The sequence below is a fragment of the Kryptolebias marmoratus genome, linkage group LG9, assembly GCF_001649575.2.
Source record: "Kryptolebias marmoratus isolate JLee-2015 linkage group LG9, ASM164957v2, whole genome shotgun sequence".
Classification (NCBI taxonomy): domain Eukaryota; kingdom Metazoa; phylum Chordata; class Actinopteri; order Cyprinodontiformes; family Rivulidae; genus Kryptolebias; species Kryptolebias marmoratus.
In genome coordinates, this window is record NC_051438.1 from 17,480,168 (window position 1) to 17,497,853 (window position 17,686).

At 42.8% G+C, this 17,686-nt stretch overlaps 4 protein-coding genes across 46 annotated transcripts in view; all 4 read left to right on the top strand.

Moving 5' to 3' along the window:
- The window catches only part of LOC108243066 (protocadherin gamma-A11), a 234,173-nt gene that overhangs the window by 198,397 nt on the left and 18,090 nt on the right, over positions 1–17,686 (top strand). Inside the window, exon 1 of one of the 43 annotated variants that reach the window (XM_017428265.3) lies at positions 7,193–9,847. The exons of 39 other annotated variants lie outside the window; for them this stretch is intronic. In XM_017428265.3, coding sequence (XP_017283754.1) covers positions 7,394–9,847 — 2,454 coding nt within the window. In that variant the 5' untranslated portion in view covers positions 7,193–7,393. Of the gene's footprint in view, positions 1–7,192; positions 9,848–13,790; positions 16,579–17,686 lie in introns of those variants that run through there. 3 more of the 43 variants (XM_025008605.2, XM_017428268.3, XM_017428273.3) reach the window with 3 other exon arrangements.
- On the top strand, positions 298–3,548 carry LOC112450954 (protocadherin gamma-C5). Its single transcript, XM_025008607.2, has one exon. It carries the CDS (start codon positions 703–705, stop codon positions 3,166–3,168), a length of 2,466 nt encoding a protein of 821 aa, XP_024864375.1. The 5' UTR covers positions 298–702; the 3' UTR covers positions 3,169–3,548.
- On the top strand, positions 3,626–6,860 carry LOC108243068 (protocadherin gamma-C5). The gene has a single exon (XM_017428279.3). It carries the CDS (start codon positions 4,119–4,121, stop codon positions 6,585–6,587), a length of 2,469 nt encoding a protein of 822 aa, XP_017283768.1. The 5' UTR covers positions 3,626–4,118; the 3' UTR covers positions 6,588–6,860.
- On the top strand, positions 9,914–13,521 carry LOC112450953 (protocadherin gamma-C5). Its single transcript, XM_025008606.2, has one exon. It carries the CDS (start codon positions 10,652–10,654, stop codon positions 13,124–13,126), a length of 2,475 nt encoding a protein of 824 aa, XP_024864374.1. The 5' UTR covers positions 9,914–10,651; the 3' UTR covers positions 13,127–13,521.

Consider the following 17,686-nt stretch of genomic DNA (forward strand, 5'->3'; position numbering starts at 1 on the left):
AGTTGGACAGAGACAATGAATACAAACAAAGCAACATGTCTAAAACTAGTTGAAACAAGTTGTTTGGTTACATTTACTCAGGAAGTCATGAATGAATAAAGAATTGAATAAGTATTACACTTTAAATTATATATTTTTACTTTATATCCTTCGACTTATTTTCATTAATTATGATGAGAGTATTTTTTTCTGAAAAATTACATATGCAAAACATAAACATTAATAACTTTAGCTTTAAATATAATTTTATTTAAACCTAAATAAAATAAATAAACAAAGACAATGATTAAGCATTGACATTTATTATATAGATATATGCAGCCAAATGAATACTGAACTGTCTGTCTTTGCTGTGTTTCAGTAAGTTTTTCATGCAGTTAAAACGGTTGGTGTGTCTTTAACGGTGTTGCTCAGTGAGGCTCTGGTTGGATGTCAGAGATGCATGATGCGCACCAATAGAATTTAGAACTGTACAAAGAAATCTACTCCATCCCCCACTCAGCTTCAGTAATCACAATGCTCGGAGTGGGAGAACAGGAGAGAACTGATATTTATACTTGGAGTACACTGTTATTTTTTATTTGATTTTGGACCATTCGTGGTTATCCTCGTGACTGGACATGACGCTCTCTTGGAATATTGATTTTTGGTTATTGAGCTCTGTTTTTATGGAATGGAAATTGTTTCATTCATAGGGTCAGGATGACAAAGAGAAATAGATGCGGAGACCGGAGATGGCTCGGGATTTGGTGTTATCATTTCTTTCTCCTGTGGAGTACAATAAACGGACAGACTCGTTACAGTATCCCGGAGGAACTAAAGCAGGGTTCGGTGGTTGGAAATCTCGCCAAAGATCTGGGTTTAGGACTATCAGATATTGTTGATCGTAACCTGCGCGTCGCCTCTGAGGCTGGTGAGCAGTATTTCAGTGTGGATGCGGGGAAGGGCGAGCTGCTGGTGAATGACAGGATAGACAGAGAGGCTTTATGTGGACAAAGCGCCAGCTGCGTTCTACCTCTGCAAGTCGTAGTGGAGAACCCGCTGCAGTTACACAGAATAGAAGTTGAAATAAGAGACGTGAACGACAACGCTCCCACGTTCCTCAAAAGTGATCATGTTATAGAAATTGCTGAATCCACCGTTGTAGGTGTTCGCTTTCCTTTAGAGATGGCAGAGGATCCTGATGTTGGTAGTAACGGGTTAAAGACTTACACACTGAGCAAAGATGACTGCTTCTCTTTGAAAGTTAAAGAAATTGAAAATGGAAGAAAAGTACCTGAGCTTGTATTAAATAAATCATTAGATCGGGAGAAAAAAGCAAAACACATTTTATTTCTTACAGCATTGGATGGAGGTAATCCTGTGAAGACTGGGACTTCAAAAATAACAATTAATGTGCTTGACATTAACGACAATGTTCCACAGTTTGAAAGCAGTTTTTATAAAATCGCTGTTAAGGAAAACAGTGCAAACGGTTCTTTTGTCATTACAACCAAAGCAACAGACATTGATGAAGGTCCAAACGGAGAGATAGAATATTCTCTTGGTGTACACACACCACCATCCGTTTTGTCCTTATTTCATATAGATGCTGTAACGGGAGATGTGTATTTAAAAAAGCAATTAGACCACGAAACGCAAACTTCCTATCGAATAGACATAAGTGCAAAAGATAAAGGCTTGCCTAAAATGGAGGGTCACTGCACTCTGCAGGTGGATGTTTTAGACGTAAATGATAACGCCCCAGAAATTGTTCTCACGTCTAAATCCGCTTCTGTCCCTGAAGACTCTCGCAGTGGAACAGTGGTGGCTCTGATCAGCGTGCGTGATCTCGATTCAGGTGAAAACGGAAAGGTCAGCCTGCAGCTTCCCAAAGGTTTTCCCTTTATTCTAAAACCATCTTTTTCTAATAACTATGCGCTGATTACAAACGGTCCGTTAAACAGAGAAAATGTCTCAGAGTATATTGTTGAGATAACAGCAACTGATTCAGGTTCCCCTCCTCAGTCAACTCAAAAATATATACCAGTGACCATAACTGATGTGAATGATAATCCCCCTGTATTTACTCAGCCTTCCTATAATGTTTATCTAAAAGAGAACGGAGTACCAGGTTCTATTCTGTTCTCAGTTTCAGCATCTGATCTGGATTCTGGTGAAAACGCAAAGATCTCTTACTCCATTCTGGACTCTAAAGTGCAGGACGTTTCTGTCTCATCTTATGTTTACATGAACGCAGATAACGGCAGCATCTACAGCATGCATTCGTTTGACTATGAGAAGCTGAAGGTGTTTCAGATCCAGGTTCAGGCAAAGGACCAGGGCTCTCCGTGTCTCAGCAGCAACGCCACTGTCCATGTTTTTATCCTGGACCAGAACGACAACGCCCCCGCTGTTATTTACCCCTCCTCCGCTGCCCTGGGCTCCCTCTCTCATCAGAGGATGCCCCGCTCCGCTAAAGCGGGTCACCTGGTTACCAAGGTGACGGCCGTGGACGCTGACTCGGGCCATAACGCCTGGATCTCCTACAGACTGGCGGAGGCCACAGACACCTCTCTGTTCACTGTCAATCAGTACACAGGAGAGGTGAGGACTAAACGCGCTGTGTCCGAGCAGGACGAGTCCTCTCAGAGGCTGCTGATAGAGATCAAGGACGACGGAGAACCGCTTCAGTCCGCCACCATCACGGTGTCCATCCTGCTGGAGGACGGGCTCCACGAGCCCATCTTAGAGCTGCGACACAAAACGTCCGAGCCCAACAGGAAAACCGGCAGAATCACCCTGTATCTGATCCTGTCTCTGGCCTCGGTGTCCGTGCTGTCTCTGGTGACTTTTCTCATCTTAGCGGTTAAATGCATCAGGAACAGCAGAAGCAGCGGGAGCTGCTGCATGAGGCGGAGCGACTGTGATGATTACAAGAAGCCCAACAGGAACCTGCAGATTCAGCTCAACACTGATGGACCCATAAAGTACGTGGAGGTCCTGGGAGGAGACATGATGTCTCAGAGTCAGTCCTTCAGGTCCTGCATGTCTCCGATGTCAGAGTACAGTGATTTCACTCTCATTAAACCCAGCAGCACTACAGACTTTAAAGAAGTCATCAGTGTTCTGGATGCGTCTTTACCCGACAGCACGTGGACCTTTGAGAGCCAGCAGGTGAGCAGTTGACATTTATTTAAAAAAAAGAGTTGTAACCAACGCCATTAGAACAAAGTTTACATTTTAGAAATGCCTACATTTTATTTAGTAATAATTATGGAATCGTTGTCAAACTCTGCCGTTTAAATTGTTGTATTTGCTTTTTATAAACCTCGGTACCTTAAATATAGTTTCCGGCTGGTGATCTTTTTATGTTGACCCCTGATATTCGTGTTCAGCGCACTCGATTTCATTTTACGTTTTTTATTTAAATGACTTTGAGTTTTTTTACAATAATAACCCGGAATCTAAACAAAAAAGTTAGATATGTCTATCTTTATTATGGTTACTTATGTGTAATTGTTAAATGTTTTTGTTGGGTTTTTTTGTCAGTTATATTTATTTTTACTGTCGGGTGCATTTTAACTTATACATTTTTTTCTATCGTAGACTTTTGTTTGTTTGTTTGTTTTTGTTTAGATTTTAGTCTTTTACACTACACAGTTTTCAATGTTCATTATTTTCTATAAATGTTGAATTTTGTTGAAATGATCAGTGGCATGATGTATCAGCAACACAGCTATAAAATCATAGAAACGATATAGATTTTAAGTCTATCATGGACACAGCACTATGTAGAGTGGTTCTTATAAGGAGCTGTAGCTTTAACAGCAGTGTTCTGCGCGCTTCCCATTGGCTGTTAGTGAGAGATGCTCTGCTCTAATAGCAGACAGAGAGGTACAAAGAGATCTACCCCCTCCCTCATGCAGCTTTAGAACCATAAACGTTAACAATGCAAAGAGCTAGACGGCGGTGTGATGTGCTCATTTTTCGGAGCTGAAAATAAAACAGTTTCCTTAAACATCAGGCATGGACAAACACGCTTTGTATCTTGTTATGACTGTACCTGATGCTCCTTGGACCTGGATTCTAACTTTTATGTTCTCGATGAGAAATATTATGTCCTAACTCGATCGGTGATGACAAAGACAATGGGATACAGAGATTGGAGATGGCTCGTGCTTTGGTGGCATATTTTCTTCCTCCTGTGGAGTACAATAGACGGACAGACTCGTTACAGCATTCCAGAGGAACTAAAGCAGGGCTCTGTGGTTGGAAATATTGCTAAAGATCTGGGTTTATCTTCATCTGACATGTTTGACCGTAACCTGCGCGTCGCCTCTGAGGCTGGTGAGCAGTATTTCAGTGTGGATGCGGGGAAGGGCGAGCTGCTGGTGAATGACAGGATAGACAGAGAGGCTTTATGTGGACAAAGCGCCAGCTGTGTGCTACCTTTACAAATTGTTATTGAAAACCCTTTACATTTACATCGACTAGAGATAGAAATTAAAGACATAAACGATAATGCTCCAATATTTCTTACAAAAGAAATGTTTTTAAAAATTGCGGAATCGGCAGCAGTAGGAACTCGATTTTCTCTAGAAAGTGCAGAGGATTTAGACTTTGGAAGTAATTCTGTGAAATCCTACACTTTGGCGAAAAATGAATGCTTTACATTAAAATTGAAAGAGGTCGAGGATGGTAGAGCAGTCCCCGAGCTGGTGTTAGAGAAGCCTCTCGATCGAGAGAGGAAAGCAGTTCATCAGCTGCGTCTCACAGCTGTAGATGGAGGAAATCCGGTTATGTCGGGTACCTCACAAATCACTATTACTGTTCTTGATATCAACGACAATTTCCCTGTATTTGAAAAAAATACATATAAAGTTTCTTTACACGAGAATACTCCGAAAGATACTTCCGTGATCAAAATCATTGCAAATGACGCTGACGAGGGACCAAACGGAGAAGTTGAGTTTTCTTTTGGTTCCCGGACACCAGATGTTGTAATGTCGGTTTTTGAAATCAAGTCATTAACGGGAGAAATATTTTTAAAAGGAGATTTGGATTATGAAAAAGCAACTTCATACAAGATTGAAATATCTGTAAAAGACAAAGGGGTTCCTGAAATGGAGAGTCACTGTCGTCTGCAGGTAGATGTTGTAGATGTTAATGACAACACACCAGAGATTATTCTTACTTCTGAACCTAAACCTGTGCGCGAAGACGCTCCTAGCGGCACAGTGGTGGCTTTACTCAATGCGCGTGATGGTGACTCTGGTAATAATAGCAAAGTTACTCTATCTTTAAACAAAGGTTCTCCGTTCAGTTTAAAACCTTCGTATTCTAATAATTATGCGCTGGTGACCAACGGAGCTTTAGACCGAGAGAATTTCGCACGGTATAATATTGAAATAACAGCAACTGATTCAGGCTCTCCTCCTTTGTCCAGTAAGAAAAATATAGCAGTAACCATCACTGACGTGAATGATAATCCCCCTGTATTTACTCAGCCTTTCTATAATGTATATTTAAAAGAGAACGGAGTACCAGGTTCTATTCTGTACTCAGTTTCAGCATCTGATCTGGATTCTGGTGAAAACGCAAAGATCTCCTATTCTATTCTGGACTCTAAAGTGCAGGACGTTTCTGTCTCATCTTATGTTTACATGAACGCAGATAACGGCAGCATCTACAGCATGCACTCGTTTGACTATGAGAAGCTGAAGGTGTTTCAGATCCAGGTTCAGGCAAAGGACCAGGGCTCTCCGTGTCTCAGCAGCAACGCCACTGTCCATGTTTTTATCCTGGACCAGAACGACAACGCCCCCGCTGTTATTTACCCCTCCTCCGCTGCCCTGGGCTCCCTCTCTCATCAGAGGATGCCCCGCTCCGCTAAAGCGGGTCACCTGGTTACCAAGGTGACGGCCGTGGACGCTGACTCGGGCCATAACGCCTGGATCTCCTACAGACTGGCGGAGGCCACAGACACCTCTCTGTTCACTGTCAATCAGTACACAGGAGAGGTGAGGACTAAACGCGCTGTGTCCGAGCAGGACGAGTCCTCTCAGAGGCTGCTGATAGAGATCAAGGACGACGGAGAACCGCTTCAGTCCGCCACCATCACGGTGTCCATCCTGCTGGAGGACGGGCTCCACGAGCCCATCTTAGAGCTGCGACACAAAACGTCCGAGCCCAACAGGAAAACCGGCAGAATCACCCTGTATCTGATCCTGTCTCTGGCCTCGGTGTCCGTGCTGTCTCTGGTGACTTTTCTCATCTTAGCGGTTAAATGCATCAGGAACAGCAGAAGCAGCGGGAGCTGCTGCATGAGGCGGAGCGACTGTGATGATTACAAGAAGCCCAACAGGAACCTGCAGATTCAGCTCAACACTGATGGACCCATAAAGTACGTGGAGGTCCTGGGAGGAGACATGATGTCTCAGAGTCAGTCCTTCAGGTCCTGCATGTCTCCGATGTCAGAGTACAGTGATTTCACTCTCATTAAACCCAGCAGCACCACAGACTTTAAAGAAGTCATCAGTGTTCTGGATGCGTCTTTACCCGACAGCACGTGGACCTTTGAGAGCCAGCAGGTGAGCAGGAAATGATAATTTTAAGTGGTTTTACAATGATACAAACATGTTTAATGTTTTCTAAAATTTTTAGGTCAAATAAAATACAGAAATATGTTCATTTTCTGTCTTTTTTTGTTTCTTTGTTAGTAAATCTGCGCTTTGTTCATGTTTAATTTTTGTGTTTGCTGATTTCATATGGAGAATTACAATGAATAAGGTCGTTTTCCATCATGATAAAGTTTTACTGCTTTCTTTCTGCACCTTGTTGAACGGCATAGTATTTCAGCACCACAGAGCTGGACAGCGTCGACCTCAAATATTTTTTTTGTATTATTTGGTCTGACTACTCCTTTAGGATAAGACGTTTTATTCATAAAATTTATACCTAAACTAAAAATGGACGTTAACATAAGGTATTTTTGTAGTATTTCTACTTTTTAAATTTTCATTCTAAATTGTAAAGGTCATTAAATGCTGACATAGCTGTGTGAAGCTTATGATGCTTCGAACTCAATTTTTAAAACCCTACTGTGTCTTTAAATAATCCTCTTCTCATTTACTACTGGATGATAAAAATGCATTTGGAGCACCAATGAAAGGCTGAGCTGTACAAAGAGATCTAGTCCCTCCCCCATGCAGACGCAGAGTCAGAAACACTTTCACTGCAAGGAGGTGGATGAAAGGCAGCGATGCTGCTAATAGATTTAGAACAAAAAGCAAAGGTTAGACCTTTCAAATTAGATTTTGGATTTTTGCTTTGGATTAGGTGTTTTGGATGATGGATAGAATAGATCCGCTTTTCGATTACCTCGCTGGGAAATAATTCAAGCGAATCCGGGATGACAAAGACAATGGGATACAGAGACTGGAGGTGGAAAGCACTCTGGTGGCATCATTTCTTCCTCTTGTGGAATACAGTAGACGGACAGACTCGTTACAGCATCCCAGAAGAACTAAAGCAGGGCTCTGTGGTTGGAAATCTCGCCAAAGATCTGGGTTTGGCTTCATCTGAGATGTTTGACCGTAAACTGCGCTTGGCCTCTGAGGCTGGTGAGCAGTATTTCAGTGTGGATGCGGGGAAGGGCGAGCTGCTGGTGAATGACAGGATAGACAGAGAGGCTTTATGTGGACAAAGCGCCAGCTGCGTTTTAACGCTGCAGATCGTGATTGTCAAACCCTTACAACTGTACCGCGTGGAGGTGGAAATACAAGATGTTAACGATAACTCACCTAAATTTCCTTCGCCAGAAAAAATATTACAGATAGCTGAGTCTGCAGCGGCAGGAACGCATTTTCCTCTCGAGTCCGCTCAGGATCTTGATGTTGGATCAAATTCGGTGAGATCTTACACTTTGAGTAAAGACGATTATTTTAGTTTAAAGATTAAAGATGTTTCCGGTGGAAAGAAAGTCCCAGAATTAGTTTTATCTAAACTGATTGACAGAGAAAAAAAATCAACACATAAACTCACTTTAACCGCTATAGATGGAGGGAATCCAGCAAAGTCAGGGACCTGCCAAATAAACATACATGTGCTCGATATTAATGATAATTTTCCTGCTTTTGAGAAAAACATATACAAAGTTTCTATTAGTGAAAGCAGTATAAAAGGTGCATCTATTGTTACACTGACAGCAAAAGATGCTGATGAAGGTCCTAATGGAGAGGTAGAGTTTTCATTTGGCTCTCACACTCCCGCAAATGTCCTCTCTTTGTTTAATGTTGATTCCCTAACAGGAGAAATCCGATTGATTGGAATTTTAGATTTTGAAACAAATGCTAATTATGAACTGGACATCGTAGCTACAGACAAAGGAAGTCCGAGAATGGAAGGACACTGCTCCGTCCATGTCGATGTTTTAGACGTTAATGATAATTTTCCGAATATATTTCTGACCTCTCAACCAAACTCGGTGCCTGAAAACGCGCCGAGTGGTACTGTTGTGGCTTTAATCAGTGTACGAGATCTTGACTCTGGTGACAATGGCAAAGTGATACTCGAGCTTCCTAAAGGCGCTCCTTTTAAGCTAAAACCATCTTTTTCGGATAATTACGCGTTGATCACCAGTGGTGCTTTGGACCGCGAAACATTTTCAGAGTATCATGTTGAGATAACAGCCACTGATTTAGGCTCTCCTCCTCTTTCGACAAAGAAAATTATTAATGTCACTGTTACTGATGTGAATGATAATCCACCTGTATTTATCCAACCTACATACACAGTATACCTAAAAGAGAACGGAGTACCAGGTTCTATTCTGTTCTCAGTTTCAGCATCTGATCTGGATTCTGGTGAAAACGCAAAGATCTCTTACTCCATTCTGGACTCTAAAGTGCAGGACGTTTCTGTCTCATCTTATGTTTACATGAACGCAGATAACGGCAGCATCTACAGCATGCATTCGTTTGACTATGAGAAGCTGAAGGTGTTTCAGATCCAGGTTCAGGCAAAGGACCAGGGCTCTCCGTGTCTCAGCAGCAACGCCACTGTCCATGTTTTTATCCTGGACCAGAACGACAACGCCCCCGCTGTTATTTACCCCTCCTCCGCTGCCCTGGGCTCCCTCTCTCATCAGAGGATGCCCCGCTCCGCTAAAGCGGGTCACCTGGTTACCAAGGTGACGGCCGTGGACGCTGACTCGGGCCATAACGCCTGGATCTCCTACAGACTGGCGGAGGCCACAGACACCTCTCTGTTCACTGTCAATCAGTACACAGGAGAGGTGAGGACTAAACGCGCTGTGTCCGAGCAGGACGAGTCCTCTCAGAGGCTGCTGATAGAGATCAAGGACGACGGAGAACCGCTTCAGTCCGCCACCATCACGGTGTCCATCCTGCTGGAGGACGGGCTCCACGAGCCCATCTTAGAGCTGCGACACAAAACGTCCGAGCCCAACAGGAAAACCGGCAGAATCACCCTGTATCTGATCCTGTCTCTGGCCTCGGTGTCCGTGCTGTCTCTGGTGACTTTTCTCATCTTAGCGGTTAAATGCATCAGGAACAGCAGAAGCAGCGGGAGCTGCTGCATGAGGCGGAGCGACTGTGATGATTACAAGAAGCCCAACAGGAACCTGCAGATTCAGCTCAACACTGATGGACCCATAAAGTACGTGGAGGTCCTGGGAGGAGACATGATGTCTCAGAGTCAGTCCTTCAGGTCCTGCATGTCTCCGATGTCAGAGTACAGTGATTTCACTCTCATTAAACCCAGCAGCACCACAGACTTTAAAGAAGTCATCAGTGTTCTGGATGCGTCTTTACCTGACAGCACGTGGACCTTTGAGAGCCAGCAGGTGAGCAGGAAATAAAACGAATATTTATTCACGATAATATAAAAAATATTGTCTAAATGTCAATGGAAAAATTATACAAAAATGTGTATTAGTTCTTGATGTTTTCCCATCTTTCGTTTTTTTGTGCTTTGAATATATTTCTCTTTTATATAACCTGCTTTGTACAGACGCAGTGAATACGTTATTGATTCTTTATGACACAGTTTAAAAATCCTACCTTTACATCCGACTTTCCAGTATTCTGTTTCAGCACCATAGAGCTGGATAGCGACAACACCAATACGGTTTTTAACAGCAGGGCTGAATTGCCTTTTCTTGACTGAAACCTTTATTTATATCTAAAAGGAAAGTGACGAAACAATAAACTTATCAACATTTTTTATTTTAGAAACACTTTTTGTTTAGTTGTTATAAAAGTTTGAAAAGATCAGTTACTGCTGGCCTGACGTTCTAATCCCCCTCCTTTTATAGAGCTTGATTCTTTTAAACCCCGTTGTGTCCAGCAATCCTCTTCACTTTTCTTACTGGGTGGTAGAAATAGATGTGGCGCACCAATGAAAGGCTGAGCTGTACAATGAGATCTAGTCCCTCCCCCATGCAGTCGCAGAGTGGCAAACGCTTCCAATGCAAGGAGGTGGATGAAAGGCAGCGATGCTGATAAAAGATTTAGAACAAACATTTAATGCTATTTTTTTCACAGCGTTGACTATGGATTTTTGCTTTGGATTAGGTCTATTAGGCGATGGATGGAATAGATCAGCTTTTTGATTACCTCGCTGGGAAATCATTATAAGCAAATCCGGGATGACAAAGACAATGGGATACAGAGACTGGAGGTGGAAAGCGCTCTGGTGGCATCATTTCTTCCTCTTGTGGAATACAATAGACGGACAGACTCGTTACAGCATCCCAGAAGAACTGAAGCAGGGCTCTGTGGTTGGAAATCTCGCCAAAGATCTGGGTTTGTCTTCATCTGAGATGTTTGACCGTAAACTGCGTTTGGCCTCTGAGGCTGGTGAGCAGTATTTCAGTGTGGATGCGGGGAAGGGCGAGCTGCTGGTGAATGACAGGATAGACAGAGAGGCTTTATGTGGACAAAGCGCCAGCTGCGTTTTAACGCTGCAGATCGTGATTGTCAAACCCTTACAACTGTACCGCGTGGAGGTGGAAATACAAGATGTTAACGATAACTCACCTAAATTTCCTTCGCCAGAAAAAATATTACAGATAGCTGAGTCTGCAGCGGCAGGAACGCATTTTCCTCTCGAGTCCGCTCAGGATCTTGATGTTGGATCAAATTCGGTGAGATCTTACACTTTGAGTAAAGACGATTATTTTAGTTTAAAGATTAAAGATGTTTCCGGTGGAAAGAAAGTCCCAGAATTAGTTTTATCTAAACTGATTGACAGAGAAAAAAAATCAACACATAAACTCACTTTAACCGCTATAGATGGAGGGAATCCAGCAAAGTCAGGGACCTGCCAAATAAACATACATGTGCTCGATATTAATGATAATTTTCCTGCTTTTGAGAAAAACATATACAAAGTTTCTATTAGTGAAAGCAGTATAAAAGGTGCATCTATTGTTACACTGACAGCAAAAGATGCTGATGAAGGTCCTAATGGAGAGGTAGAGTTTTCATTTGGCTCTCACACTCCCGCAAATGTCCTCTCTTTGTTTAATGTTGATTCCCTAACAGGAGAAATCCGATTGATTGGAATTTTAGATTTTGAAACAAATGCTAATTATGAACTGGACATCGTAGCTACAGACAAAGGAAGTCCGAGAATGGAAGGACACTGCTCCGTCCATGTCGATGTTTTAGACGTTAATGATAATTTTCCGAATATATTTCTGACCTCTCAACCAAACTCGGTGCCTGAAAACGCGCCGAGTGGTACTGTTGTGGCTTTAATCAGTGTACGAGATCTTGACTCTGGTGACAATGGCAAAGTGATACTCGAGCTTCCTAAAGGCGCTCCTTTTAAGCTAAAACCATCTTTTTCGGATAATTACGCGTTGATCACCAGTGGTGCTTTGGACCGCGAAACATTTTCAGAGTATCATGTTGAGATAACAGCCACTGATTTAGGCTCTCCTCCTCTTTCGACAAAGAAAATTATTAATGTCACTGTTACTGATGTGAATGATAATCCACCTGTATTTATCCAACCTACATACACAGTATACCTAAAAGAGAACGGAGTACCAGGTTCTATTCTGTTCTCAGTTTCAGCATCTGATCTGGATTCTGGTGAAAACGCAAAGATCTCTTACTCCATTCTGGACTCTAAAGTGCAGGACGTTTCTGTCTCATCTTATGTTTACATGAACGCAGATAACGGCAGCATCTACAGCATGCATTCGTTTGACTATGAGAAGCTGAAGGTGTTTCAGATCCAGGTTCAGGCAAAGGACCAGGGCTCTCCGTGTCTCAGCAGCAACGCCACTGTCCATGTTTTTATCCTGGACCAGAACGACAACGCCCCCGCTGTTATTTACCCCTCCTCCGCTGCCCTGGGCTCCCTCTCTCATCAGAGGATGCCCCGCTCCGCTAAAGCGGGTCACCTGGTTACCAAGGTGACGGCCGTGGACGCTGACTCGGGCCATAACGCCTGGATCTCCTACAGACTGGCGGAGGCCACAGACACCTCTCTGTTCACTGTCAATCAGTACACAGGAGAGGTGAGGACTAAACGCGCTGTGTCCGAGCAGGACGAGTCCTCTCAGAGGCTGCTGATAGAGATCAAGGACGACGGAGAACCGCTTCAGTCCGCCACCATCACGGTGTCCATCCTGCTGGAGGACGGGCTCCACGAGCCCATCTTAGAGCTGCGACACAAAACGTCCGAGCCCAACAGGAAAACCGGCAGAATCACCCTGTATCTGATCCTGTCTCTGGCCTCGGTGTCCGTGCTGTCTCTGGTGACTTTTCTCATCTTAGCGGTTAAATGCATCAGGAACAGCAGAAGCAGCGGGAGCTGCTGCATGAGGCGGAGCGACTGTGATGATTACAAGAAGCCCAACAGGAACCTGCAGATTCAGCTCAACACTGATGGACCCATAAAGTACGTGGAGGTCCTGGGAGGAGACATGATGTCTCAGAGTCAGTCCTTCAGGTCCTGCATGTCTCCGATGTCAGAGTACAGTGATTTCACTCTCATTAAACCCAGCAGCACTACAGACTTTAAAGAAGTTATCAGTGTTCTGGATGCGTCTTTACCCGACAGCACGTGGACCTTTGAGAGCCAGCAGGTGAGCAGAGAGTTATACTAAAATAAAACTAGACACATTTTATTAAAATGTGTTTTTTTCTAAACTGTCCAGAAATATACTGACTTCATTAGGTATAGTGAAATCACGTTTTTGTTGCAACATATTACAGCTGAAGCTAAAGTCATAGAGTTACAAATTTTGTGGACATGTTTGCAATAACAGTTGATTGATCCTGAAACTAAAGTTTTGCTTTTGGCTTTAGTCATAACATCTGTGTTTTGTTGCCAGCAGCATTTTAACTTTGACAAAGTGTCAGATGGTGAGTGAATTTTCGAACTGAGTATGTAGCATCACAGAGTTGGACAGAGACAATGAATACAAACAAAGCAACATGTCTAAAACTAGTTGAAACAAGTTGTTTGGTTACATTTACTCAGGAAGTCATGAATGAATAAAGAATTGAATAAGTATTACACTTTAAATTATATATTTTTACTTTATATCCTTCGACTTATTTTCATTAATTATGATGAGAGTATTTTTTTCTGAAAAATTACATATGCAAAACATAAACATTAATAACTTTAGCTTTAAATATAATTTTATTTAAACCTAAATAAAATAAATAAACAAAGACAATGATTAAGCATTGACATTTATTATATAGATATATGCAGCCAAATGAATACTGAACTGTCTGTCTTTGCTGTGTTTCAGTAAGTTTTTCATGCAGTTAAAACGGTTGGTGTGTCTTTAACGGTGTTGCTCAGTGAGGCTCTGGTTGGATGTCAGAGATGCATGATGCGCACCAATAGAATTTAGAACTGTACAAAGAAATCTACTCCATCCCCCACTCAGCTTCAGTAATCACAATGCTCGGAGTGGGAGAACAGGAGAGAACTGATATTTATACTTGGAGTACACTGTTATTTTTTATTTGATTTTGGACCATTCGTGGTTATCCTCGTGACTGGACATGACGCTCTCTTGGAATATTGATTTTTGGTTATTGAGCTCTGTTTTTATGGAATGGAAATTGTTTCATTCATAGGGTCAGGATGACAAAGAGAAATAGATGCGGAGACCGGAGATGGCTCGGGATTTGGTGTTATCATTTCTTTCTCCTGTGGAGTACAATAAACGGACAGACTCGTTACAGTATCCCGGAGGAACTAAAGCAGGGTTCGGTGGTTGGAAATCTCGCCAAAGATCTGGGTTTAGGACTATCAGATATTGTTGATCGTAACCTGCGCGTCGCCTCTGAGGCTGGTGAGCAGTATTTCAGTGTGGATGCGGGGAAGGGCGAGCTGCTGGTGAATGACAGGATAGACAGAGAGGCTTTATGTGGACAAAGCGCCAGCTGCGTTCTACCTCTGCAAGTAGTCATAGACGACCCGCTGCATCTTTATCGGATAGAGGTGGAAATTAAAGACATCAACGACAATTCCCCCAGTTTCCTTAGCAAAGAAAAACATTTGAAAATTGCGGAGCTGACTGCAGTGGGTGCACGCTATCCTTTGGAAACCGCACAGGACCTCGACGTGGGCATTAATTCACTTAAATCTTATAGTCTTAGCAAAGATGAATGTTTTAGTTTGAAAATTAAAGACTTGGCTCACGGAAGAAAACTTCCTGAGCTTGTATTAGAAAAACCGTTGGATAGGGAAAAACAAAAGGTGCACAGATTACTGTTAACAGCGGTGGACGGGGCCAATTCTGCAAAAACTGGAACCACGATAATTATAGTAACAGTTTTAGACAATAATGACAATGTCCCTATTTGCAAAAAGTCTTTATATAAAATAACCTTGCCAGAAAATAGTCAAAGTGGCTTCATGCTGACACAAGTAGAAGCGACAGACGCAGACGAAGGTGATAATGGAGAAATTGAATATTCATTTGCTGACCATACACCCGAGGCTTTGCTGTCTATTTTTCATATAAACTCTGCAACGGGAGAAATTTTCCTTAAAGGACAGTTAGATTACGAAAACGTTGCAACTCATGAAATAGATATTACCGCAAAAGATAAAGGCGTTCCTGAAATGGAGGGTCACTGCCGCGTCCAAGTGGATGTTATGGATATAAATGATCACGCTCCAGAAATTATTTTAACTTCAACACCTAGCCAAATACCAGAAAACGCACCAAATGGTACAGTTGTTGCTTTACTTAAAGCTCGAGATTTTGATTCCGGGGATAACGGCAAGGTAACGTTACAGCTTCCTAAAAGTTCTCCATTTAAACTGAAAACAACTTTTGCTGATAACTACGAACTAATAACTAGCGGTGTTTTAGATCGAGAGAAATCCTCAGAATATAATGTTGAAATAAGGGCCACTGATTCAGGCTCTCCTCCTTTGTCTAGTAGCAAAATTATACCAGTGACCATCACTGATGTGAATGATAATCCTCCTGTATTTACCCAGCGTTCCTATAATGTTTATCTAAAAGAGAACGGAGTACCAGGTTCTATTCTGTTCTCAGTTTCAGCATCTGATCTGGATTCTGGTGAAAACGCAAAGATCTCTTACTCCATTCTGGACTCTAAAGTGCAGGACGTTTCTGTCTCATCTTATGTTTACATGAACGCAGATAACGGCAGCATCTACAGCATGCATTCGTTTGACTATGAGAAGCTGAAGGTGTTTCAGATCCAGGTTCAGGCAAAGGACCAGGGCTCTCCGTGTCTCAGCAGCAACGCCACTGTCCATGTTTTTATCCTGGACCAGAACGACAACGCCCCCGCTGTTATTTACCCCTCCTCCGCTGCCCTGGGCTCCCTCTCTCATCAGAGGATGCCCCGCTCCGCTAAAGCGGGTCACCTGGTTACCAAGGTGACGGCCGTGGACGCTGACTCGGGCCATAACGCCTGGATCTCCTACAGACTGGCGGAGGCCACAGACACCTCTCTGTTCACTGTCAATCAGTACACAGGAGAGGTGAGGACTAAACGCGCTGTGTCCGAGCAGGACGAGTCCTCTCAGAGGCTGCTGATAGAGATCAAGGACGACGGAGAACCGCTTCAGTCCGCCACCATCACGGTGTCCATCCTGCTGGAGGACGGGCTCCACGAGCCCATCTTAGAGCTGCGACACAAAACGTCCGAGCCCAACAGGAAAACCGGCAGAATCACCCTGTATCTGATCCTGTCTCTGGCCTCGGTGTCCGTGCTGTCTCTGGTGACTTTTCTCATCTTAGCGGTTAAATGCATCAGGAACAGCAGAAGCAGCGGGAGCTGCTGCATGAGGCGGAGCGACTGTGATGATTACAAGAAGCCCAACAGGAACCTGCAGATTCAGCTCAACACTGATGGACCCATAAAGTACGTGGAGGTCCTGGGAGGAGACATGATTTCTCAGAGTCAGTCCTTCAGGTCCTGCATGTCTCCGATGTCAGAGTACAGTGATTTCACTCTCATTAAACCGAGCAGCACCACAGACTTTAAAGAAGTTATCAGTGTTCTGGATGCGTCTTTACCCGACAGCACGTGGACCTTTGAGAGCCAGCAGGTGAGCAGAGTATCCCTAAAGATTACTCTGATAACCTCAAACAAATACTATTTACGCTGTAATTATAGGAACGAATGGAAACGTGTTAACTTTGTTATGAAATCAATAAGCCTTTTAGCATGAAATTTTAGCAAATGTCGAAGATGATGCATTATGTTGAGATGTTTGAAAATTACGTATTACACCAGGAATTTAACTAAAGTTTATTTACTTTTTTTCTTAAATCTTAGCTTTTATGTATCACTAGTTCTTAGTTTAACAATGACGTGCTGTCAGATAAGTGCAATTTTGATGTGAACGTTTCAGCACCACATATGTGGACAGCGACTGCCACAGGCAGAGAGCGCTATGAGTTCTGACACTGATGTTTTGTTGTTGTTTGTTTAGGCATTTACACAGAGATAGATTAATGAATCAAGCAATGAATGAATAAATAACCGAAGAACCATTGCATTCAACATTGCACTCGTAGTTGTGCTACTGTATACCATTCAAACGAAATCCATGTATAACTCTGAAAACAGTTTATTAGCAACAGAAAATATACATTAAAAATGGTACATATTATTTGTCCAAGCACAGTAAACATGAAAAAGTTTTGTATAGTCAAATGATCATCAAACTGCATGTCTTTGCGGTGCTGCAGTAGTTTTTCTTTTGTTTGTTTGTTTGTTTTTGCAGGAGGGTGTGTTTTTTTTGTTTGTTTGTTTTGTTTGTTTCGATTCCGTTAAAAGGGTTGATGTAATGTATCTTTAACGGTGCTGCTCTGTTTGACTCTGATTGGATGCCAGCGATGCATGCTGCGCACCAATAGAATTCAGAACTGTACAAAGAGATCTACTCCCTCCACCACGCAGCTCCAGTAATCACAATGCTCAGAGTGGGGGACAGGAGGCAAACGGTTCAAATACGTGGAGTATAATGTCATATTTCAATTTTATGTTTGACCATTTGTGGTTATCCTCGTGACTGGATATGAAGCTCTCTTGGAATATTGATTTTTGGTTATTGAGCTCTGTTTTTATGAAATGGAAATTGTTTCATTCGTAGAATCAGGATGACAAAGACAAAAGGATGCCGAGACTGGAGATGGCTTGCGCTTTGGTGC